The 26,336-nt window shown below is 36.1% G+C and overlaps 1 protein-coding gene across 1 annotated transcript in view; it reads left to right on the forward strand.

The window, feature by feature from the left end:
• The window catches only part of MYOM2 (myomesin 2), a 154,438-nt gene that overhangs the window by 52,803 nt on the left and 75,299 nt on the right, over positions 1–26,336 (forward strand). The window contains 5 exon segments of the mRNA XM_043989877.1: positions 3,450–3,611; positions 8,437–8,578; positions 17,052–17,251; positions 18,052–18,105; positions 25,998–26,125. Coding sequence (XP_043845812.1) covers positions 3,450–3,611; positions 8,437–8,578; positions 17,052–17,251; positions 18,052–18,105; positions 25,998–26,125 — 686 coding nt within the window.

The raw sequence follows: 26,336 nt of genomic DNA on the forward strand, positions 1-26,336 counted from the left end.
GGTAATGGGAGTCCTTGTCACCCTTTGTAGAGGACTTAAGAAGTTCCCTGAAGGATAGTTTTTTTTTTTTTCTGGGCTTTGAGGGTCGGTGCCTCTGTAGAGTTCATAGCTTCACCAATTACCTCCGTCCTGAAGAAGTTAAGCTCTCCGAAAGCTCCCTTTCCTTGGTGTTTCTAGTTTGTCCTTTGTTAGCTCCTGGCTGGAAATATTGTTTGTAATTGGTCCAGACTCTTGCATGACACAGTCTGTATATGGGGATGACACTGACCTTATTCCCTCACCTCTCCTAGCTACACTTTTCTCATGGGGGAAATAGGTGGTGGGGGTCCTTAGGTATTCCTTTGTAAAGAATCTCAACTCTTACACACAATCCAGTTAGAATAAAATAGTCTTTTATTTGAGTGCTGGAGAAAATGACCAAGAGGGAAGTAAAAGACTTCACCTCAAGAAGAGGAGATGTTTTAGAGACATCTTTCTCCCCAATGGAAGGGAGGCCAAAGCTTTTTTAGAAGATAAATGGTGTGACCACCTGACAATGGAAAGTTCCTTTTGGGGGTAGGCAAAGCTTGAATAAGACGTGGGATGGGAAAGACTTCTGGAGTCATTTCTGTCCCTTGGCACAGCCCCAGGTCTATAGAATTTTATCTCCCCTTACTTCTTAGGTGTATCTGTCCTGCTATCTCATTGGCCAAGCTAAGCTTTAATAGTTCCTTAATTCCTCCATGTGTCCTAACCCCCATGTCACTTTGATTAAGGTCTAAAACTATCTCTTCAAAACAGCTCAGGGTTGGAATTTCAACCAATAGCAATACATTGGCTACATATCATCTTCTAATTTCATCCAATAGCTCAAAGTATTCACTTCTCCCAAACTGATTAGGAACTTGTTTGCACCTAGTTATACCTTATATTGATTCTGTAACACAAAGAAACATTATCACCAGATAAATATATCAGGGTGTAGAGTTCTTGGATACACAGTTTGTATTAGCAATTATTTTCCTGAGTCATGGGAGCTGGATGAATATGGCCCAGACTCTAAATGAATCATTTAAATCTTTGTGGCTATGCTTATGTGGAAATAGGCAATTCATCTGGAAAATCTCAAAGTTGCTAAAGTCACAGGATTATGGATATTGAGTCAGAAGGGACTTAAAAGATCAGCTAGTAGCACCCATCATTTTATGGATACAGAAATTGAGGTTTAGGGAGATTGTGACTTGCCCTAGGTCATAGCTGTCAGGGTCCTGTTTTGAATCTAGGTCCTCAGACTCCAAGTCTAGTTCTCAGTCCCCTGAACCACACTGCTTACCATAACATTTGTTCCTTTATTAGATTATAAACCTCCAGGGATCTGGGATTAAGGAATTTTCTTTCTTTGTGTCTCTTCTTAAGGTCTAGTATTGTTTTTGAAAGGAAAAATGAGCTGATTTGAGAATTGCTCAAATGTCCAGGAAACTGATACACAGATAATATTGTTTGGTGATTGAATTAATGAGTCATACATTTGAAAGGAATGCAAAAGAATAGTCCCTTTGCCCAAATTATCATTATTGTTCCTAAAGACTAAGATAGTTTGAGCCTAGAGAAACAATTTTACTCCCTCCCTTTTATTTCTAATGGGGGAAAATGCTTAGGTGTACAATGCTTGTAAGAATATATGCGTGTGTGCATGCATGGATACGTGTATGTATATGTGTGTATATGTATGTGTACATGTATGTATGCATACACACATATTTCCTCCCCATAGTTGTTAGAATTATAGATCTGGAAGAGACCTAAGAGCCCATCTAGTCCAACCCTCTCACTTTACAGATGAGGAAATTGAGATCTAGAGAGGTTAAGTGACTTTCCCAAGGTTAAACACTTCCATTTCAGATTATAGCAGTGGTAATATTTTCGATAGAAGGAGATGCTCAATTTCCCACCCCCCTCTCCTGTCTGCCTTGACCTATATACATTAACCACATATTTGATATTGTACAGAAAATTTCTTCATAGTCTTGACTTTTGGAAGCAAAGATGTATGTGTAGTAGAAAACATTAAGGTCACTAGCCTCATAACTCTTGGAAGTTACCGCAAGCAGCATTATGACCAGGGCTAAATAATAGAAAAAACCTCTTTCTTATATGATCTGTTTTGTAGTTGGCTTTAGTTACATAAGATTTAAGAGAAAGCCTATCTTATTGGATCACATGCTGGGCTTCTAGTCAAGAAGACCTGTAGTCAAATTTCCCTATAGAAAATGCCTGGTTGCATAACCCTGGGCAAAACATTTAGCTTCTCCGCGGCTTGATTTCCTTAATTGTAAAATGAAGAAAGACACCATACAGAATTATTTTAAGGATAAAATGAGATGTGAGTAAAGTGCTTTGTGAACCTGAAGTTTTATATAAATTTGATTGTTGTTGTTGTTGTTATTATTATTATTTCACATTGAGGACTCTGGCTATCAAAATTATGATCTTTAGATTAGCTCTTTAGTACTAATTTTTTTTAAATGAAGCATTAAAAATGATCATAGGACTTAAAGCCAGAATTTACATTTTAGATTAGTGAGTCCAAATCTCTTATTTTATAGATGAGGAAATGGATACCTAGAGATAACATGATTTGCCTCAGATTACACAGTAAATAGCAAAGTCAAGAATTAAACAAGTTCTCCAATGCCAAAGCCAATAATCTCTCTGATATAACATGCTGCTTTTCACAAATGTTAATTTAATATAATCCAATTAAACAAACATTTATTATTAATAATCAAAAGAGAATATTAACAAGCAATTAGCACAGTGCCAGGCACGTGGTAAGTGCTGTATAAGTGTTTAGCTATTGTTGTTATTACGGTTATCAGCTACTACGGACAAGGTTCTGAGTTTGGGGATAGCAGTGGCAAAGGGAGTACAAAAAAGTGTCAAGTCCTGTGATGTAGTGAGGAAATTACACACACACGCATACATGCACACACGCACACATACAATCTATCTGCTACCTATCCATATACACACATACATATATGTGCATAAACACATATACTATATACACATTATATATACATACATACAGATACATATATATTATAGTAGTTATACTTGCAAATGATGCTGCAAATGTATAACTTTTTGAATATCCCTCACATTGTATATTCCTTTAACCTAGCAATGATTCTGTGGGTGTATGATAAGCCCATGTGTTATATTAGTGTATTTGTTATAATATTAGTAGATGACATTTCTTGAAGTTTTAAATATGGAATATATATTCAATCATAGGAAGAGAGAAAATAAAGCAAACCCTTTTAAACTTAAAATATTAATTTAACAAGCTGGGCAGTTTGCTGCTTAAGTGCTTTTTTTTTTTTTTTTTGGAGGAATTTGAAAACTGGGAAGAGAAGCAAAATTTCCAGATAGCCTGATGTCAATCTGAAATTTGAATGTTTTTCCAGGTGTATTGCTGAAAGAATCTAAGTGGACAAAAATGTTTTTTGGAGAAGGACAGGCCTCACTGTCATTTGGCCACCTGAATAAGGATGATGAAGGCCTTTATACTTTAAGGATCATTTCAAGAGGAGGCGTGACAGATCACAGTGCTTTTATGTTTGTGAGAGGTATTGCTTTTATTGTCTTACTTTTATCTTCACTTCATGAATCTGCACTTACTAGAGATTAGGGCTTCTTTAACCTTTTTTCTGTTAAGGTCCTTTTAGGCAGTCTGGCAAAACCTACAGACCCCTTCTCAGGATAGTGCTATTAAATGTGAAATATACTTGTCATAATATTAAAAAAAAAGTGCATAGGCCCTGGGTTAAAGGACATCACTCCTTTTGCACCTTCGCATCCTGATGGATTCCTGTCTATCTTTCCCCCTTAATTTCCCATGAAGCATTTGCCCACTACACTGCAGGCAGACCTCTGGTTCTTTTAATGTTTCTTGGGTATTGGTGCATCACTTTTTGTCCTTGTTGTCCCTTACTCATAATATGTGAGAAAAATAATAGTGCTTCCCACAGAGGCTCACCTGGCAACTGGAAGTGAAAAGAAAATTCTGGAGCAAGATGGCAGTGAATACAAGTCATGAAATATTCACTATTATTTTTTATACCTTAGAGACTAGGCGTAATGGCCACAGTGTTAATGACACAGTGAATTATATTCAAACCTTCTAATTCTACTTTTCAAGGAACTATTTATCGGGAACAAAAAACTACAAAAGATACATTTTGTCATTTTCTACCATAAGTAGATTGCTTTCTAAAAACAGTGATTAACCATAATCATAGTATGTAGTAGAGAATTATGATGTTTTGAAGTAGGGAACAATCACAGGGTACATATATATTAAGAGTATGTCTGAATGCTTCCTACTTTCTTTTTAAAAATAGACTTTATTGATGTCTTCTGTTTTTATATCATCTACATTTCCTCCTGTACCTCTCCTCTCGCCCTTGCCCCTAGAAAGTGAATTAACAAAATCAATCATTACATTTGGAAAAAAACCTGCTGTAATATACAGTATTCTATACTTCTGCAAAAGTATAGGAGAGAGTGAGGGCTGAGTTGTCTTTTCATATCTCTTATTTACTTTTTCATAAATACCTCAATGATTGGGAAAAAATAGCCAATGAAGGAAGAGAATTCAGTTAATCATTAATATAATTGTAAGTTATAGGATTTTCCCAAATTGAATCTTATAACTTGAAATCATATAACTTGAAAAATTTCCCAATTACATTTTTCCCCTTGAACACTATCAAATGGCATTCGGGTGTACTGTAATAATCCACATTCCTCTTTTTTACTTGGGTCTCATGTCAGGGTGAATCTAGCATATTACTGTTTATCCATATATAATAAAAACTTGCCTATGCATCATAGACTCATCTTTAAAATAGGGGCAAGATAGTTATCCTATGTACCTCACATGGTGGTTATGAGGGAAGGGGTTTTATAAACATTAGAGACCTTCAGGAATGCTAGTTATCATTATCATAATTTTTTTCTTTTTTCTTTTTGGATGGACCTATGATTTCATTGCATAGGGAAATCCCCATAAGGAAACGCTTCCCAATGCATATCAGTAACTGCTGTTCTATGAGTCTTTTTTAATTTTTTTTTTTTTTGGTTTTGTGAGGCAATTGGGGTTAAGTGACTTGCCCAGGGTCATACAGCTAGTAAGTGTCTGAGGCCGGATTTGAACTCAGGTCCTCCTCAATCCAGGGCCAGTGCTCTATCCACTGCGCCACCTAGCTGCCCCCATTCTATGAGTCTTAAAGAGGTTCCTAGGGTACTGAGTTCCCCAGGATCATAGAGACAGTATTTGTCAGAGGAGACTTGCACCCAAGTCTTCCTAACTCTAAGGCTCAACTTTCTATCCACTAAACTGTGATGTCTCATCATCATCATTATGTCTTTCCTGTTTAAATGTTGAAGGTCTTCCATATTTCTTTCAAAATCCTTTGCTCCCATTACACTTATGACTGAATATAATGCAACTTAAAATATTTGTGACATGCTTACAATATGCAAAACACTGTGCCAGGCTGAGTATTCAAAGATGAAAAGAAATAGTCCTTCTTTTCAAGAAGTTTATGTTGGGGAAGAGATATAGTAGTTGTACAGATAAGAAAATAGATGATAAATTGAAAAGCTCAGAAATAAAAAAAATCAGAGACTAGTACAAACTATGGATAGACAGTAACATCTGAGCTGAGTTTTGGGGGAAGCTAAGGATTCTAAGACACTTAAGTGAGGAGGGAGTGCATTCTAGGCATATGGGATAATAAAGAAATAGAATGTTCAATTTGGGGAATAACTAGCAGGTTGTTTTAATTAGAATAGAGATTGGGTAAAAGAGAACAAAACAAAGAAAGTCAGCAAAGATAGACTGGATGAGAAGAAGCTATTAAGACAGTCACAGTAGCATTATATGACTACTCGGAATAATAGGTATGGCTAAACGTATCTCAAGTACCCCACCTCCACAGCTTCAGACAATTGTCCCAGAGATTTTCTTTACCTTATAACATTTCTATGCCATAGGCCTACTGCTTCTCTCTTTTCTGTCTCTAGGTCTTATCTGGCCTCTGGGGCCCTCAGAATTTCCCAGTACTTTTCTTCTAGTATCAGTCAGTGTCCTTCTTCCCCAACATGGAAAAAAGGACTATTAGAGATGGAAGAGGCCTTTGAGATAATCTAATACAAGCCCTTCATTTTACAGATAAGGATGAGGTGAAAGGACCGACACAGCTTGAATGGGTCATATGGTTCTAAATCTATTGTTCTTTCTCTCACCTCACACTCTCTACCCCCTTATCTAGTTGAGGTACAGTTATGTCTACAGACACACATAGGGAGATTTGTATATTCTCTCTGACCTTGTCTCATTACTTCCCTTGCTCTTTGGATGGAGGGAAAGGGACAGTGAGACCTAAGCAAGACAAATTCATTTAGAAGGATGGGCCCTCAGCAAACTGATGGGTGTATATTTTCAGGAGAGTTCAGTTCCATATCTCTATATGGTTCCTTTTACCCATCAAACTGCCTGATGGATATTCAGGTTTTTGGAAGAAAGAAGGAAAAAAGACCTTTATATACCTACCAACCTCTGTGAATCCTCTCTACCTTCCAGGCCTGGCACTCTAACTCCAGACTCCTAAGACCTCACATGCCTTTCTTTACCGTAACCTCTGAGATGAGGTTGCTGCTGCTGCTGCTTCTACTACTACTATTATCTCTACTACCACCACTGCTATTACTACTACTGCTACTACTACTACCACCACTATTACTACTACTAGTACTACCACCACTACCACTACTATTACCATCACTACTGCTAATATAATTGCTACTATCCTGTCATTTATATAGTGGTGTATACTATAATCTCCTTTGATCCTCCCAACGTCTCTGAGAGGTAGATGCTCTCATTATCCTCATTTTACAGATGAGGAAACTGAGGCAGACAGAAGTTTAATGACGTCCAAGGTCATGAAACTAGGAAGTGTCTGGGGCTGGATTTGACCTCTTGTCTGCCTAAATTCCTGAGACCTTCCTCAGTTCCAGTACTTTATCCACTGTGCCTCCTAGCTACCCCATAGGGTCTTCATTATTGTACAACAAGAAGAGTAGTATTAGGATATTTTACTTTTTATATGAATATACAGAACATAGCATAAGGGAAGAAACTCACCCACAATAAATGGCTTTAGTTTAAACAAAACAGGAGAATATAAACTTGTAATTTCAATGTTAGGCAATTTTAGTGACTGGCTAGGTAGACATTAAAATGTACCTTCCATTTTGTGCACATAGCTGATGGCAAGACTCCCTCCTACCTACAACCCATAAAATGTAATCAGTGTGACATAGTTTAAATTGCCTTGCTTATTCAGCACCATCGAGAAGAAGAAAATAATGCAAATTTGGGGGAGTGGAATCATTCAGATTATTTTTCTCCTGCATATTTTAAATGAAAGAGCAAATAGCTGGCTCAACAGTAAGATAGTCTAAGCTTTTAATCTGCTGAAGGGAATACTACAAGAAACTGTATAATATTTACGTGGTTAAGTATGCATAATATAGCCATGGATATAAGTGTAGAAATACATATTTTAGATTAGACAAGTAAGCATGTTTCTGTGAATTAATACGCTGAAGTAGATCTATTGACTTTCAGCAGACTTGGACTTTAAATGAATAAAATGCAAGGCAGAGGGGTCATAAAGAGGGAAGAAGGGGATGCATGTCAGATTGGTCCAAACATTGCTCAACATTCCATAAAACATGATCAAACTCAGAATGGTTTAGGGATTTTGAAACAAAAAGCATCTGAATGGACTTTTATTATGCTTTGACAAGGCAGACTGTAGCACAAAAAAACCCCCAATGATTCTCAACACTGAAGAAATGGAGATACTACATTTTATGTTTGTGCCATTTTCTACTTTACTTTTTGGGTCAAATGATGATTGGCCATGGACTTGGGAGTTTGTGGAGAGGATGAAAACATTGTGAGCTTTACCAACTAAAGCTCTGAAATAAGATCTTAAAGTTTTCTCATTAAGGGTTCAGGTTGGTAATTGGGGTTTATAATTTTTTTTTTTACTATCAGTGATGATAAGTTTAATTTTTACCAAAATTGTCACATTAGGGAGATGAGTTTGCTTAAGAATTAGAAATTAGAAATTGTGTGGCTGGGATAATTTTACCACCTCAAAATCTTCCTTGAAATTCTAGAACAAAGGTAATGTAATTTTGCGTACTAAATCATAGGCCATTATATTAAAGCAAGGAAAGTATTATACCAATCCTATTCATTTGGTGTTATTTGAAGACTGTCACTATTAAATTAATTCTATTTTGGAAGGTAGCACTGTACATGGTCACCCTTCTGACTTGACCAGAAAAACACTTTTTTCCTATCTGTTCCAGATGCTGACCCATTAGTTACAGGGGCCCCAGGAGCCCCGATGGATGTGCAATGCCATGATGCAAATAGAGATTATGTCATTGTGACATGGAAGCCACCAAATACAACTAGTGAGAGTCCAGTCATTGGCTATTTTGTTGACAGGTCAGTAGATATCAAATTCTTATGAGACTAAAATGACATCTAATATTTGATCAATAATCTTATTAAAGCTACATTAGAATATTACACCACGTATTAATTTTTATATGGTACCATCTGGTTTGTTGTTACTTTCTCCTTGTGGAGAACAACTTTGATCACTTAACTTGTCCAATAAATTGCCTCAGCATGGTCACATTGTTTGTGTATGTAGTAATGGTGTCTAAGGAAGCCGGAGAATGTCTCATTTTAACCTTCTCCACTAAAACACACCTCCTTCATTCCTTCTAAATCGCCTTAGTTAAGCTTTATATATTTACGTGTACTAAAAGTTTAATCCTGTTTTGATGCCACATGGAGTTAACCCTGGGTTCCCAAAGAGCATGCCAACAGATCACATACTCTGATAGGTAATTCCAGGCTGGTCAGGTTTTAAATGTGGATCTAATGATGAAATGTATTTCTCTTTTACAAAGACTAACTTAGCTAAATACAGAGAGGCTTATAATACCATTTTGGACAAAGTGTGTGTGTGTGTGTGTGTGTGTTTAGTCACAGCTATTTTAGAGTATTGTGCACTGTTCCAGAGGACTTACTATCTGTATTTGTAAAGGGAACAATGACTGATGAAACTGTGAATCTCTAAAAGATTGAATTATCTATTATAGATAGAAAGGAAGACATGCTTTTGAGAATTTGATACCTAACTCTTTGTTGCAGATCCAAAATTCAAGCATAATTCCATGTGATAGCTGATTAATGTATTTACTGGTTTAGGCTATGTTTCTCAACTCTTCTCTTGTTATGTTGACTAATTTCGCTGTTTCAAAAAGAGATTTGACATGGAATTCTATACAAATATTGAACTGATCCTTTAGTCCTAGAAAATAGTATCTTTTGGCTACTTTTCACATAGGTAGAATAGGTAGTCATGGAAAGAGGACCTGACTAAGAGTCAGTTGACAAGTACCTACTATGTGCTAGGCACTGTATTAAGCACTGGGGATACAAAAAGAAGCAAGAGATAGTCCCTGCCTTTGAGGAGCTCACAATGTAATGCGGGGAGACAACATGCAAACAAGTCTATACAAACCAAGCTACATATAGAATGAATAAGAAACAGTGGAAGGTAAATATGGAATTAAGAGTGATTGAGGTAGAAGGTAAAATTTCAGTTGGGACTTGAAGGAAGTCTGAGAATCCAGGTGGCAAAGAGGAGGGAGAACGTTCCAGAAATGGGGGATAGTCAGGGGAAATGCCTGGAACTGAGAGATGGAATACCTTGTTCATGGAACAGCAAAGAGGTTGGTGTCATTGGTTTAAAGAGTACCTGTAGGGGTGTGGTATAAGGAGTAAGAAGACTCGAAGGGCAAGGGAAGGCTAGATTCTGAAGGACTTTGAATATAAAGAAAAGATTTTGTATTAGAACCTGGAGGTGATAGGGAGCCACTGGAGTTTATTGAGTACGAAAGTAACACGGTTGAAACTGTGCTTTAGGAAAATCAATTTGATGGTTAAATGAGGATGGACTAGAGGAAGGAGAGACATGTAGCAGGCAGACCAGACCAACCAGCAGAATATTACAATAGTTCAGGTGTGATGTGATGAGTGCCTCTACCTGGTTGGTGACAGTATCAGGGTAGATAAGGGGACATAATTGACAAGTTGCAAAGGTGAAATCCACAGGCCTTGGCAACAGTTTGGTTGTGAAGAATGAGAGACAGTGAGGAATCACAGATGGCATCTAGGTTGTGATTTTGAGTGACTAGGAGGATGGTGCTGCCCTTGATAATAATAGGGAACAAGAGGACCTGAGTTCAAATCCAGCCTCAGACACTGGACACGTAACTAGCTGTGTGACCCTGGGCAAGTCACTTAACCCTCATTGCCCCACCAAAAAGAAAAAAAAGGGACCTCGATAGCCCAGGAGATAATAATGGGGAAGAGAGGAGGGATTTTTGGGAAAGACCTGGGCAATGGTACTGGTTTCAGCCTAAGTAGTATGATCTTAGACAAGTCACAAGCTCTTGGAACCCTAATTTCCTTTTGTGTTATGTAGGGCAAATTATTTTCTTCACCATCTCACAAGATTGTTATAGGGACCAAATGAGATAAAAATTGTGAAAATACTTGGTAAATTTTAAAGCACAATAGAAATGTATTACTCTTATTGATTTGTCACTGCTAATAGCAGGGGAGAAGGATTTTGAGCAAATCCAGTGATCTCAATGTGCAATCATATTTCAAGCACATGGTCTATGTTATTGCAATCAATGACCCATTTAAAGCAAATAATCTTAGAAGTAGGATTGTAGGAACATTGTTGCCTGAAGTATCAGAAAATAAGTTTCAAATGACATTTAAGTGGAAGGGATCTTAGATATCATAGTTTCATAGGTAAAGAAATGGAGGCCTAGGTGGTCAGATATATAATTTCAAGAAATCTGTGTCTTCATCATCGTGAACACAGACTACAAAGGTGCCTACCACCCAAGCTTTCTCATTCTGTGTGATATATCTATGCTCTCCTAGAAATCCTCCACTAGATGTCTACCCAACATTCTAGGGGACTTCCTTTAGATCTCTTGATGTTATGTACCTACTAGTGGAACAATGTTTTGTTGAATTATACTATTGAACATTTATACCAACCACATCTCTCCATTACTCTCTGGATGACCAACAACTTAAGTTAATTCTTTGGAGACTATGGTTTTCTATAATTTGCAGCCACACAGTGCCACCAGATAGATGATCAAGCCAGCTATAACCAGTAATCACATCAGTTATTTAGGTTCATGTTAGCTAGCTATTTGAATTTTCTACCTTACAACCTGCTATTCTAGCATCATGTAGACCCAGCTAAATTAGTTGTTGCCATTTTTATGAAATAAAATCCTCATCCCCCCTTTTTCCTCTTCTATTTCCTTTCCTGCTTTCCCCTCTCAGCCACCTTTTATTCATTTTCTTCTCATGTCCTCCATCCTTTATTCTCCCTCTACTTCCTTCTTTCCTTTCTTCTCTTCTTTTTTCCTCCTTTGTCTCTTCATTCTTGACTTATCCTTTTTGCCCTTCCTTTTGTCTCCTTCCTCCCTTTCTTCCTATGCCATTCCCTCCTCTTCCTGATCCTTCTCTTCTGGCAACTCTGGACTCCTTAGATTTCTACCCTTCCCCCCACAGAGCACCATCCACACCCACCTAAGGTCACTGAGAATTTTGAAAGAAACTTTAAGCATATAGGTTTTATAAGTGTACCTTTCTCTTCCAGGAAGGCAAGTTCCAAAAAGTTAGGATGACAGAATGGTAACAATCTTTGGCCTCCCTACTGCCTCCTTCACTGTTGTCCAGAGAGAAATAGGCCCTACATGTATCAGAATGGAAGGCTGTTTTCTGGCCTGAGATTAAAGGAGTCAGCAAACATCTGTTGGAAAATCTCTACTTCCTCATTCATCTTTCACTAGAAAAAATACACTAATCTTCTCATCCAGAAAAAGTTTTCCCAGACCCTGCAGCCTTCATGAAAAACAAAGCAAAAAAAACCCAAACTCTAGGTCAGTTACCAAAATAGAATGATTCCTTCTGATCAGGCCAAACTGTGATGGTCCTGTAGTAGATGGCAAATGCTCCAATGATTTATTTAAAACTCCACCTCCCTCCTCAACTCTATCCATGCTCAGGTAACCTTGAAGGACTGAGCCCCTTGCATCAATGAACTTAAACACCTCTGAGACCCAAAACCCTTTTCTCTACTTTCCATATTCCCAACCGCTTGAGTTCCTAGACTGAAACCTCAACACTCCCATCAGTAGCAACTTGTCATCAGAGACATCTCTTGTGCTTATCTTGAATTGTTTCAACTCTAAAGTGTTACGACTCTGCAAAGCTTAGTTCAAGCATCACATTCTACATCAAGCCTTTCCACATCACAACAGTTGTTCTTACCTTCCTCCATAATTACTTTCATTGATTTCTGTATATACTTAAATATGGGTATATCCCTTCAAACAAATATGAGCTCCTAGGAAGGTAGGTGGCATAGTGGATAGAATATTGGACTTGAAGTCAGAAAGACCTGAATTCAAAACATGCTTCAAATACTTTCTAGTTGTGTGACTCAGGGCAATTTGTTTAACCTCTCACATCCTGTTTCCTCAAATATAAAGTTGGGGGTAATCATAGCAACTACTATATAGGATTATTGTGTAGATGTGACTAAGATGAACAAATGAGATAATATATAAAGCTTTTTGCAAATCTTAAAGCATTATATAAATACTAGCTAGCTTGAGGACAGATACATACTACTATGCATCTGCAGTCCTGCCCATTTTCAACTTTATTGAACATACCTACTGTAAGCTCATCACTACTAAACTCATCATCATGTTACTAACTCAAGCCTTGATTGTTTCCATCTCCCTCATCCTCCTCTCCCCTTTTTTGTGGAGAACTAGAGGGCAGAGTATCAAACTCCTCCAATGCCTTCCTTTATTGAGAGCAGAAACTAGACTTAGCTCATTCTACTTTGCATTTGCTGCTCTGCCAGGTTTCAACTTCATAAAATTCAGGTACTCCCTGGAAACCTGTTATATTCCACCCTTTCCTGTCTCCTTTTGTGTGTTTAGATTATAAGCTCCTTGAGGTCAGGGGCTTTAAAAAATCAATTGTATCCCCAGTGCTTAGCACACTGTCTGGAACATAGTAGGAACTTAACATATGTTTATTGCATTTGGCTACTGTTGCATTTTTGTCCTTATATCCCTACTCTATGCATGGCACTTAGTAGGTACTTAAAGATTATCTATTGATGGATGGATTTTTTGATTCTGAATTTAAATATATCCTTGTTCTGTAAAAACTGGTCTTCATTTTGAAAAGGAATGAATTTTCCTAAAGATGATAGAGCATAAGAACACAGATTTACAAACTTTTTGCTGTTATCCTTTCATTTCAATTTTTTAGTTTCTGATGGACATGCTAATTTTGTTATACTTTTGGGGCTCCAATTACAGCCTAATACTTATAAAAATCTTGGCAATTTTAATTCCCAAAACATTCTGAAAAGCCAGGTGTTATTGTTACACATAGTACTTTCTGTTATGATTTTGGATTCTAATAAGAATTAATACAAATTAAGCACTAAAGAATATATGGTATGGTTTAAAGCACAATATATTAGGAGATGGGAATTTGGGGTAAAATTCTAGTTCTATTAGCAAACCTTGAACAAGTTTCTCCTTCTAGGCCTCAGTTTATCTGTAAAATTAAAGGGGAGACATCATGGTAAAGATCTCTTGATTTGACTATTAGGCGTACAACTTTGGGCAAGTCACTTAACCTCTCTGGGCCTTGTTATTCTCTTATGTAAGATGAGGTGATTGGAATAGATGATATAAGGTTCCTTCCAGTTCTAAGTTCTCTAATCCTAGAGTGAGATATGTGTGTGTGTGTGTGTGTGTGTGTTTGTTAGGGGAAGGGTATTTTATTTTTTAAGGCACTTTAGTACTGTTCTAGCAATACACTGTGTCTGCTTTTTTGAGGTTTAGCCTAGGTGAGGAGAGAGGACACATTATAAGTAAATTGACCACTTGGTAATGAATTCTTTGGTCATGGCAGCACGTGAAAGAAAGAAAAAATGCAAAATGGGCTTCAACCTTGTGTTTCTATAGTAAGGGGAGTAGAATATCAGAATAAATATTAAGTTCACTTTTGGTGTTCTAAATGTGAGGTGTTTGTCCAGTGACTAGTAAAGAGAAAAACTGAATTTCATCCAAATTGACATTCTCACTATAAATCAAACAATAAGACAAAGGGAATTTGTAGGTAATGGAAAGATTGCTCACAGTTTCTTCTTGGAGGTGGAGGGACAAATAAAGAAGTAGATAAAGTTGGTCTGATTATTCATCCAAATGCAAAAAGGACATGATTTCAGGGTCATATTGCATGGTTGTAGAGAATGAAGTAAGGTGTTCTATGAAGAAACTTCAAATTAAGTGACATATATTTTGATGCTTAGTCACCTCAATACAAGGATGAAGACAATGAAAAATATGTTAGAAAACATAGTTGTGGAGTATGGGATAAGAGTTCCAGAAAACTTTTAGATTACACAGAAGCCTCATATTTATGTATCATGAATCCTTTTTTTGGGAAAAGAACACAAAGGTTCTGGATATGGTGAGCACCAAATAACATCTCAGAAATGGAAACATATTTAATAACCTGAATCATCCTTTTGTATACAGACTACCAACTTGTTTGATAAAGAGTATCACAAAGAAGAAAAAATCCAATGAGAAAAATGTTATTTAATGAAAATAATGCCAATGTAATCCACTTAAAGTATTTTTTACTGACATTTAAAAATGGAAATTGGATGGAGAAACCAATTAAAACCACATTGTAAAGAAGTTTAACCAATTATACTAATAAGACCAAAAAAATGTACCTTGGTCATCTAATACCTGACTTCTTGAGTGAAGAGATATGGAAGCTAAAAGCAACATTAGTTTAGAATATAATCTTAGCTTAAAATGTTGCGAAGATGGATAGGAGGTTATAAGTAATATTGCCTTATAAAACAAGGAGAGGTGATAGAAAGGGGAAAAACAGTTTGAAGGAAGTTTGGCCAGAAACTCGACTAAATAAGATTATCCAGAGAGAACTTAAGGATGAAACTGGAAGTAGGACAATAGAGGAGAAAAATGGGGGAAAATTTGTGTATATTTTTATAGCTCTTTTCACCATAAAAGTCAATGGAATCTATATAATGTGGAAGTTAAATTAAAGAAAATCCAAATATAAGAAAAGAAACTGGACAAGACCAAGTAAATACAAAGGATATTTCTTGAATACAAAACAATTTCAGGCAATGAAAATATTACATTTCATGATAACTGAAGTATGAAAATATATCAGACATATGGAAAAAAAATCTTGCACATTATTATTGCCAAAGACAACATTCAAGAGAACATAAATAACCATACACATTCATCTAGTTCTATCTATTTCTAGCTATATCTATATATACTTTTATAAGAATAATCTAAATTAAATGTGCATCAAAGGCATCTTTGATGAGTATTACAAAGAACAGTTGTTATCTTTTAAAATATGATACTCCATAATAGACCATATTTTGACCATTTATAATTGACTGAATGATGTGTGGATCACAAGAACCCACTGAGTGTACTGTTTTTATTTACTTCAAAAAAGCATTTGATTTAATACAGAAAAATACCCCTTAAAAGCTTTGCTCCAAGAATCTGTCTCTCATGCATATGCCAAGATTTTACAAGATTCTTTGAAAGATATAAAAATAAAGTTAACATTGTTTGATGACCCTCTGATAAAGTGAGATACGAAACAAGGAGACCTCTTCATTAAAGGTATTAGCTATTGTCAAAGAGAAGATCCAGCAAAGAATTTTAACTGAAAGTGGGTACCTTTCATGTTCTACATAGTGAAGTCCTAAAAGTGCTACTATTGCTGATGACATTGAGCCTACTGAATCAAATTTTAGGATACTGTACATGCTCCTAAATCATATTCATGCTTATTCAAAAGAGTTTGTCATATATATATATATATATATATATGTAAATATATCTACATATACAAGTATAAAAAACATGCATATATACATGCTGCAAATGGTCACTAATTGACCCCAGAGTTACAAAGGAGCAAAATTGACTGTATTGCTTTTGAGAAAATTTAAGTTTTTTTTTAATTACCCCAGACTTTTCTTTGAAACAGTGATCTATCTTTTTGATATCAGTATTTTCCCAATGATGGTATCTGGCTCTAAGTTATATAATACTATACTCTCTGAAGAACTGAAGTTGAGGATCACCCAAATGGCAATGATGAGGTCTGTGGTGGCTGTGAACAGGACATAATACATTAAGAGCAAAGAATTATAAAGTATATAAATGATCTAATGAAAAAAAATGAGCCATTCACATGGTGAGGGCCCTTGCATCTCACTGATGAATAGTCACATAGGTGTTCTATTGGTGCTATTATAATGTCAAGAAAGAGAGAGGGATTTGTGTTCAATATCATTTTAGGGGGCAGACGTATTGATGAGATCACAAATCCATTGTAGAGAGCATACAACTAAGAGGTCAGGTGCAACCTTGGTCTCTGTGATATAAGGCTATGCAAGTGAGTAAAAGGCAGTAAAAAAGATTGTTTTAAATATATCAACTTTTGGAAATGGTTTTGCTTAATTGGTCTTGAAGACAGGCATTTGATCTTTTCTAAAAGTGTAAGGCTTAAAAAAATAAAGGGCTCGTGTTAAATCCTCTGTAGACTTTTAAGTTCATTACAATTTCCATTTGTAAATATGTATAACTTTATTTAGTATAGACTTTATTGATTTGATAAATTTTCAAGTCATCAAAATAATTTTGCATTTTATGCATATTTGTCAGATCCTTTGAATTTTTTTTTTTTAACTTTCAAGGTGTGAAGTAGGAACTGACAATTGGATTCAGTGCAATGATTCACCAGTGAAAGTCTGCAAATATCCTGTAACTGGACTTTTTGAGGGGAGATCCTACATGTTCCGTGTTAGGGCAATCAACAATGCTGGTATTAGTCGACCTTCTCGGGTCTCTGAGGCAGTTGCAGCCCTCGATCCTGTTGATCTCAAGAGATTACAAGGTAGGTAAAACCAACAACTGGTGGGAGTCTTTCCATAACTGGAAACCTTATTTGTGTGTGTGTGTGTGTGTGTGTGTGTGTGTGTGAGCACGCCTGTGTATACATACACACATATACTACACAGGTATATGTACAGGATTATTGTCCTTATATCTTGATTTGTCCATATCTTGCCCTGTTCTACCACTGATAAGTCTTAAGAACTTCAAAAGCTGAGCCCAACAGCAGCATTCCTATTGTTAATCTCTAGTATTCCTATCAATGCCACTTAGTAAATGGATAAAGCCAGGTTAACATTTACATTGCTAAAACCAAAGCATTTAACCTTCTTAATAATACTTCTGGGAAAAATTCAATTAAATCACAGTCTCACTTGGTTTAGAATTAGGCTCTTAATAAATTCTTAACCATTGGTTGTGTAATTTCAGATCACAGAAACTAGGACAAAAACCAATGTAACCAAGTGACATTTCTGAAATGTAATTTCATCTGACATTAACTCCTCAAAATTCACTAGACTCTTACTCATTTATTCTAAGTGGATAGCTATATTTTCTGGTGTGTTATACCAGTATGCCTATTGAATAATTTGCCTGATGGTAAAAAAAAAAAAAAGTGGGTTATAATTTATTAGGACAAGCTCCAAGGGTGTCAAACCCCATTGCAATGGAATGGGTAATTTGAATAACAGAATGGAAAGGTGATTCAGTCCTGACAAAGAAGAATTTTGAGGGACTTGATCTTTCTTTATGAAATCTTTTGGTTTTAAGAATTTTTCAACTTTTCCCTCCTGTCTACAGCAATTCATTTGGAGGGAGACAGAGAAATTGTAATCTACCAGGATGACCTTGAAGGTATGTAGCTCTTAATGATTTAATTTCAGTTGCTTATATATAAAGAATTTAAGATTATAATTAAAGACATGAGAGCTAGAGGGAAAAAACACCCCTTTATGAGTAAATTCTTTGTATAAATAAAGAAAAAAAGCAGTCACTGAAGCTTGCAAACCTCATGTCAATAGAGAGGTGGAAAAACACCCAAGGCTGTAATAGGGAGTGAAAATAGGAATCTAACTGTTGTCTGGATTGCTTTCATTCAGGGCTCACAAAGGTTTTTTCTCCTTTGGTAAAGATGCAGAAAGAGAGCCATATAGTCTCCAGTGTGACTGCCTGAAGGTAGCTTTGAGTCAGCCTTCCATCCTCACTCCACTGGGGGGTCCAATGTGACTTTGAGAGTAAAATGTGAATCTCTGGTCCTCTGCTGACTACAGTTTTAACTGACATGCATTTAATCTAAGCATTCAATCTTCATATGAAGTATGCTTCTTAATTGGACTATTCACATCTTTTTTCTTCCAATGTGAATATGGCTTTTAATGATATTTCTCCTGCTTGCTGTGCCTTACGGATATACCTGGAGAGAGAAAAACATTAAGAATGAGCACTGGGGCCTCTTGATCAGTAGTGCTAAAGATTTTAGTTGAATTTGTAATTAGCCTTTTCAAAAGTTCAATAGCTAAAAACTTAAAAAAGAGTGGATTTAACATGTAGCCTAAGCTGAACCAAAAATTATGAGTACTTATTTAACACAATGGAGTTTCTAGACTTGCTGTTGCAAAGCATGCCACCAATCCTCACTTCCAGGAGAGGCTCATTAATTCTGTTTCCTATTCCTTAGGGGTCATCCCTTTGCATCTCCAAGTGGTTACTTCTGTTCTCCTGATTGTATTTATAGTATTACCTAGAGATCAGATAATAAGGATCCCAATATTGTCCCCCCAAGAGTATTATTTTGAGAATTTCAAGATTATCTCAGAAGATAATTGCATTCCCCCTAAAAAAATTCTTCTGGAGTTCTGGTTGAGAAGCAATTGTGGTTCAGTGGGAAGAATGCTGAAGCTAGAGTCAGGAGACAAGGGTTGAAATCTTGGCTCTCTCATTTTGTGCTTATAGGCAATGCTTACATCTTTCTTAAACTCAGCTTTCCTCTTCCATAAAGTGGGGATAGTAATCCCTGTATTGGACTATTATAGAAAACATAACTTGTAAATCATCAGGGGCTACATGAATGTGAATTATCAGTATCAGTCTCAATGACATTTGAAAGATAAGAAACAGAAATCAATCTGAAATAGCTAGTGATGGAAACATAAGGGAACAGGACAATTGCTGGATGCTAATGAAGACTGAGATTTGGGGAGAGGTGATCTGTCAGAAATCAATCACTGGATGTACATAATCCTGAAGCAAACAGTAATCTGAATATATAAAAGACATTTTTATAATATATTAACCTATGTAAAATGAGGCATGGTCAGTGAAAGGAAGTTCTATTTTAATAATACTAATAGTTGGCATTTATATAGAGTTTTAATGTTTTTTTTAAAAAATTGATTAATTAATTTTTCCAGAAAAGCATTTTATTATTTTCCAGTTACATGTAGAGATAGTTTTCAACATTTATTTTTATAAGATTTCTAGTTTCAAATTTTTCTCCCTCCCTCCCCTCCCTGTCCCCTCCTCAAGACAGCAAGCAATCTGATATAGGTTATATGTGTACAATCACATTAAACATATTTCTGCATTAGTCATGCTGTAAAAGAAGAATCAGAGCAAAAAGGCAAAACCTCAAAAAAGAAAAACAAAAAAATAGAAATAGTATGGTTCAATCTACATCTAGATTTCATAGTTCTTTTTTTTCTGGATTTAGAGAGCATTTTCCATCATGAGTCCTTTGGAACAGTCCTTGCTGAGAAAAGTCTATCACAGTTGATCAATGTACAATGTTGTTGATACTGTGTATAATGTTCTCCTAGTTCTGCTCATCTCACTCAGCATTGAGTTTTAATGTTTTTAAAGCATTTTACATCTGTTATCTCATTTGATCCTTATATCCCTATGAAGTAGGTGCTATTTGTATCCCCATTTTGTAGATAAAGAAACTGAAACTGGGAGACATTTAATCACTTTCCCAAAGTCAGACAGTAGTTAAGTATTTAAGAAAGGATTTAAACTCACATCTACCTGACTGCAAGTCTAACACTACCCACAGAGCCACCTAATTGCCTCAGAATCTTGTAATGTGTAAACTGAATCAGGAGGAGGGGAAACAGATATATTATATTTTATCTTGAATAGGTTGATAGGAATGTAATCCAAAAAGGAAATTGTTCAACACTTATTCCTACAAGACACTGTACTAGGAGCTAAGGACTGATTCAAAAATAAAATTCTCCCCGTCCTCTAGTTCCACATTACCAATTAACAGTTATGGATATACTAAATAAATCTCAAACTAAACATGTACCAAATGGAACTAATTATATTTTCCTTTAAACTCACCTCCCTTTCAAAATTCCCTTCTTCTGTTAAAGCCATCAGCGTTGTCAATCTGTCAGGTTTTTAACCTTTGCACTATCCCAGATTTCTTACTCTTCCTCACCCCATGAAGCCAATTGCTTGCTAAATCTTTCCATTCCTACCTCTATAACATCTCTCACAACTACCTCCTTAAAGACCCACCACCTAATAAGGTTCAGGCCTTCAGTACCTCTTTGCCCAAATTATTGCAATAGCTTCCTAGTTCTTTTCTCTAACTCAAGTCTCTCCTCATTCCACTTCATCTTATAGACTGTTAAAGTTATCTCCTTAAGTACAGATCTGACCACATCACTCCCCTCCTCAAATCTAGTGGATTCCTATTGTCTCTATTCTTTTTTTAATTCTTTTTTTTTCTATTGTCTCTTCAGACATGGGTTTTAAACCTGGGATCCATGAACTTGTTTTGGTTGTTAACATTTTGATGACTGTTCAAAATTATTTTTCCTTGCAATCCTCTGTATTTTATTTAAGGCATTTACAAAATTATTCTGAAAATGGATCCATAAGCCTCATCTGACTGTCAAGAGTGTCCATGACACAAAAGATATTAAGAACACTCTGCTATGTGCTAAAATATAAATTCTCCTGTTTAGTTTTTAAAGTCCTTTACAATCTACAACCAGACACAATATATTTTTCCAACCTTTATCTATATTACTGCTCCCTCTCCTCACCTCTACTTCCATCTAACCAAACTGACCTCCTCTCCTGACCTCATGCATAACACTCTTGTTCCTGTGCCTTTAAATTGGCTATCTTCCATGTCTGACAAAGATTCCTTACTCACAGACCCCCTCTCTTTCTTCAAGATGCTGCTCAAGTACCACTTTCTGCATGAAGCCCTTCATGGTTGCTCCAACTGCTAATGAATGCCTTCTCTCCTAAACTAATTTGTTATTTAACTACTACATATATTTGTACTTATCATTTTTATAATTATTCTGTACATTCTACTGAACTAGAGCCATCTCTTTTGACAGAATATAAGCTCCTTGAGAGGAAACGATTGTTTGATATTATATAAAAATTCTATTTGTATCTTCATTGGTTTGTAGTTGCTTAATAAATTCATTGATTCCTGCCCTTGATGAGCTTACATTCTAATGAACAAGATGCCACATATAAATGGGGGAGAAATGGAAGCAGGATGACCAATTAAGAGGCCAAGGCTATAGTTCAGAAATACAGTTTGTTGTAAGCCATTGATACTGCTAGGAATTAGCTAGGTGGTTTGACTTTTTAACCTGAAATTCTAAAGTGTGAAACTAGCTGCATGCTCCCAGGCTGAAAGAATGAGTGAACTGATGGATGAGCATTTATTAAGGACCTACTATATTCCCAGCACTGGACTAAGTGCTGAGGATTACAGAGGGTAGGGAGACTAACAACTATGTAGAAAAGGAAAGATCAGGAGAGACTTCCTGTAGAAATTGGAACCTGCATGGAGTCTTGGAGTAGAATAGGAATTGCCTGAGGCAGAGGTGAGAAGGGAGTCTGTTCTGGGCATTGGTGCAAGTCTGTGAAAAGACACAGAAATGAGGTTTAAAGGTGAGGAACTGTTGGTCATGTGAGTGGAGAGAAAGGAATATATGTAGGGGAGGTAGACTCAGAAAATTAATGTGGCTTAGTGGGTAAGATATTAGCCTTGAAACAAAAACATTATCATTTTGTGTTTTTTTTTCCTCTGAAAAAATTCATAGGATAATAGATTCTTATACCTTGGACCTTTCAAATTAACCAGCAGCCATATTAATGCAGGCAAGGCTTATATGATTATATTAGCATCCACTTGAATGAAGGTTTACTTCACTGTGGTAGGTACAAGAAATAAAATATTGTTTTTGTTTTTGAGGGATTTAACACATTTTAATTGAAGTTATTTGGGAGAGAGTATATTTAATTCAATATGACAAATTGGAACTTGGAATCACATGAAGGAAAGAAATTCACCAAAAAAAGTAATATATAAGAGAAAGTGGAATAAATATAAAGAGGAGGTTCAGACTGAGAGAAAATGAACATGAAATAATGAAAGGGGATTTCCCTTTGGTTCCCCCAATTAATGTCCACATTTCTTGATAATAATCTGGAAAAGACAAAAGTTAAAAAAAAAAAGAGAAGAGTAAATTTTCAAGAACTAAGAGCATTCTTAAGAGCGAAACATTAGGATACTAGATCCAGTCTCAGCTAGCCTGTCACTAGGGTTTCCAATGGTCAAACCAAAATAATTGCATCAGGATAAATGATTAATTTTTTCATTTTGATCAATGACTAACAATGGCAAACACCCTAGTATATTATTAAGGTGTTTAAGAAACTCCTTAATTTGATCTTTGACTCCCCTCATTCATCTTATTTAAAATCTCCAAGACTACTAGTGATCTCTTTAACTTAATCTCTCTGATTGTTTTGACATGGTTTTTCTCTTCTTAATTCCCCCTTTCCTCTTACCTCCCAACCCCTTCTGGGCACTCACTTCTTGGTTTCTAGTATACTGCTTTCCTTGTTTGATTGTGTATCCTTTGCTGGATCATTATCTGTCTTTCACCTAATAAGTATGAGCATGCCCTAAGGCTCTGTCCTGGGCATTTTTCCCTTTCTACAACTCTTTTAGTGATCTCATCAGTTCTCATGAATTCAATGATTCTATCTATCTATCTATCTATCTATCTATCTATCTATCTATCTATCTATCTATCTATCTATCTATCTATCTATCTATCTATGTCTCACCTAAACCTATACCTCTAACCTCAAGATCTTTCCTGAACTCTAGTTTCTTTTGGTGTAGCTACGAAATTGTCAGCTTTTATTTCCATATTGAGGAATGTTTTTGAGTCTATGTATATGTAACAAGTGAAGAAAAGCGTAAAGTATAAATACCTTGAAGAAATATATTTGGGTTATGCCATTGACTCTGCTGGGAATTAGTGAAGTGGTTTGACCTGAAATTCTGAAGTATGGAATTAGGTATGTAGTCCCAGACTAAAAGAAAAATGAATGAATGAATGGATTAACAAGCACTTATTAAGTGTCTGCACTGTGCTAACTACAATAGGGAAGGAGGAAGATTAAGAGAGGCTTCCTGTAGAAGTTGAAGCCTGAACTGAGTCCTGGAAGAAACCAGGAATTTCCTGAAGCAAAGGTGATATGTGATTTTGTTCTAGGCATTGGTGGAAGTCTGTGAAGAGACACATATGAAAAGCAGAATGTCATGTGTAGGGAACAAGTGGTTCAGTTGTGATGGAACTTGTTATGTGACATAGAAGAAATACAATTAATTTAGCAAAGTGTGTTGGAATTAGATTTAGATACAGTTGGAGAAAAAGAAAAGGAAAATGGTTAGGCATTTGTTCACATTCCCTTTATTTTTCATTGATGTGGCATATTTTTTTCCATTCCAACTATTCTAAACTCTGTGTTGCTCGGTTGTTTTTCAGTTGTGTCCAACTCCATGACCACATGTGGGGTTTTCTTAGCCTTGATTATATCTTTATTGAATAACATATAATTCTTTTAGTCTACTTTTGAAGCTTCTCAAGGCCATTTTGAATTCTGTCCTCCAAGGTATAAGCTGTCCTTTCCAAAACTGGACAGTCATCAGAACAGCAAAGAATCATGCTATATTTCATTATTTCAACTATGGCTAAATTAGTACAGGATATTTCCCTTAATCAAGGTGAAGGTGTCAGATCTTTCGCTTCACTATGACATTAAAGCAAATGTTTTCCATTTCCTTCAAAGTATTAATTCTTAAAGATAGGTAGAGGTTTGAAATCTGAAATTCTGTAGAGACTAATTCTGTTTTCAAGAATTACATTTATTTTTATTATTTCCCTTCTCTTTCATTCTGCTTCATTTGCAGTTCATATTAGCAATGAACCATCATTCAGTTTTGATGTTCCACAGGACTTGAGATTCCATGGGTCAGCTTTCTGGAGCTCACATTTCTATGATTTCCTTCTCTGTGGTTTATTTGGTTCCAAAGGAGCAAAGGATTGATTGCTTGGAAATTAAGCATGGACACAGGCCTGGGAATTCAAAGCAGGCCAAGGGAGTGGTTGATGCCCCCCCCCTCCAACACTCTCTTGGCATGATCCCAGAGACATTCTGGCTCCTGGCTTGCAATTTTACCCACTTGCCAGAAATGGTCCTCAATAAAAGCATGGCTAGTCTGTACCACCGAATCATCTCTCAGATTTGGTGTGTTCCAAAGCAAAATGTAATGTGATCTTTCAGGGGCAACTGTTTGCATGCGACTGTACAGTTTCTCTTTTGAGGTTGAACTCAGGTATGGCAATTAGAGGTTAAGAAACATTTAAAAATGTCCTGGAAAAATAAATTGAGAAGAGTCATACAGCTTTTCCTATGATTACAATTTTAACAATTAAGATCTTTTTTGAGAATTTTGAGAAGGTATCTCTTGGACATTTTTTGTTTGTTTGTTTTGGTGAGGCAATTGGGGTTAAGTGACTTACCCAGGGTCACATAGCTAATAAGTGTTAAGTGCCTGAGGCAGGATTTGAACTCAGGTCCTCCTGAATCCAGGGCTGGTACTCTATCTACTGCACCACCTAGCTGTCCCCATCTTGGACAGTTTTAAATTTGAAAATTATCTGTTGCTTGCCTAAGTTAGGAAAAAAAGTATACCAGAACAGAGATAGATTGGAAATGTCATAAGGTGATCTATTACATTAGTTAATTACAAAAGTCTTCTCAATAGCTACCCAGAATCTCAAATTTATAAGCATAGGTTGGTGTGGTAAGTATTGTGAGATTCTACCATGGGAGAAACAAACAACGTGCTTTAGAAGTTGTTATATATTTTAAAAGCATTGAGCGCATATAAGCAAGAAGAAAACAACCAGAGAGAAGCATTAAAGACAGGGCAATTGCATTCTGTCATGGTTCCACATTGCAGAGCACAAATTGTTAATGCTCATGTTTTTGCACAAATCATCACTTTAGTTAAAGTTTCATTTCTACTTAAAACACTTTTCTCTGTGTGAAGCTATTGCTGTTTTTATTTTTTTCCCTATCACTTCAACTTAAAGCAATAACTTGTGGATTCATTTCCTTCACAAAATATAAAACGCATGTGAGAAAATACAAATAATTATGTGAACTTCTGTGAAATGTTTTACCTTGGTTTTAAAGTAAAGCCAAACAGTACTTTGCAATTTGCATTCCAGCTTTCCAAAAATAGCAGTGAAAGCCTGCTATTAAACTGTAAAACTGATATGGTTGTCCTTAATGCCCTGGCAATGTAACTCTAGGAAAGAGCTCAGAAAACTGAGCTGGAGCATAAGTGCTGACCTGCAGGGTAATCTACTGTTTAACACTTACTAAGTTTATTACTCCTCCAGGCGATGTTCAGATTCCAGGACCTCCCACCAATGTACATGCTTCAGAAATCAGCAAAACATATGTTGTACTCAGCTGGGATCCACCTGTTCCCCGTGGCAAAGAGCCATTAATGTATTTCATTGAGAAGGTACTGTGTAGTTACATTTGCTTGTATGGTAAGCCTTTGTACAATCTCCTCTACTTTAACTCCAATCATTTTCCTGGAAGATATCATCAGACCACACATTTCTCCTGTGTGGTACTTAGTTATAAAGCTATGATAAAGAAAGCAATAATAGGACACTATATTTGAATGATGTCAAGGATGAGAATTCAGATTCAATTGAGTTTTTTTTAAA

The sequence above is a fragment of the Dromiciops gliroides genome, chromosome 2 (genome assembly GCF_019393635.1).
Source record: "Dromiciops gliroides isolate mDroGli1 chromosome 2, mDroGli1.pri, whole genome shotgun sequence".
Taxonomy (NCBI): Eukaryota; Metazoa; Chordata; class Mammalia; order Microbiotheria; family Microbiotheriidae; genus Dromiciops; species Dromiciops gliroides.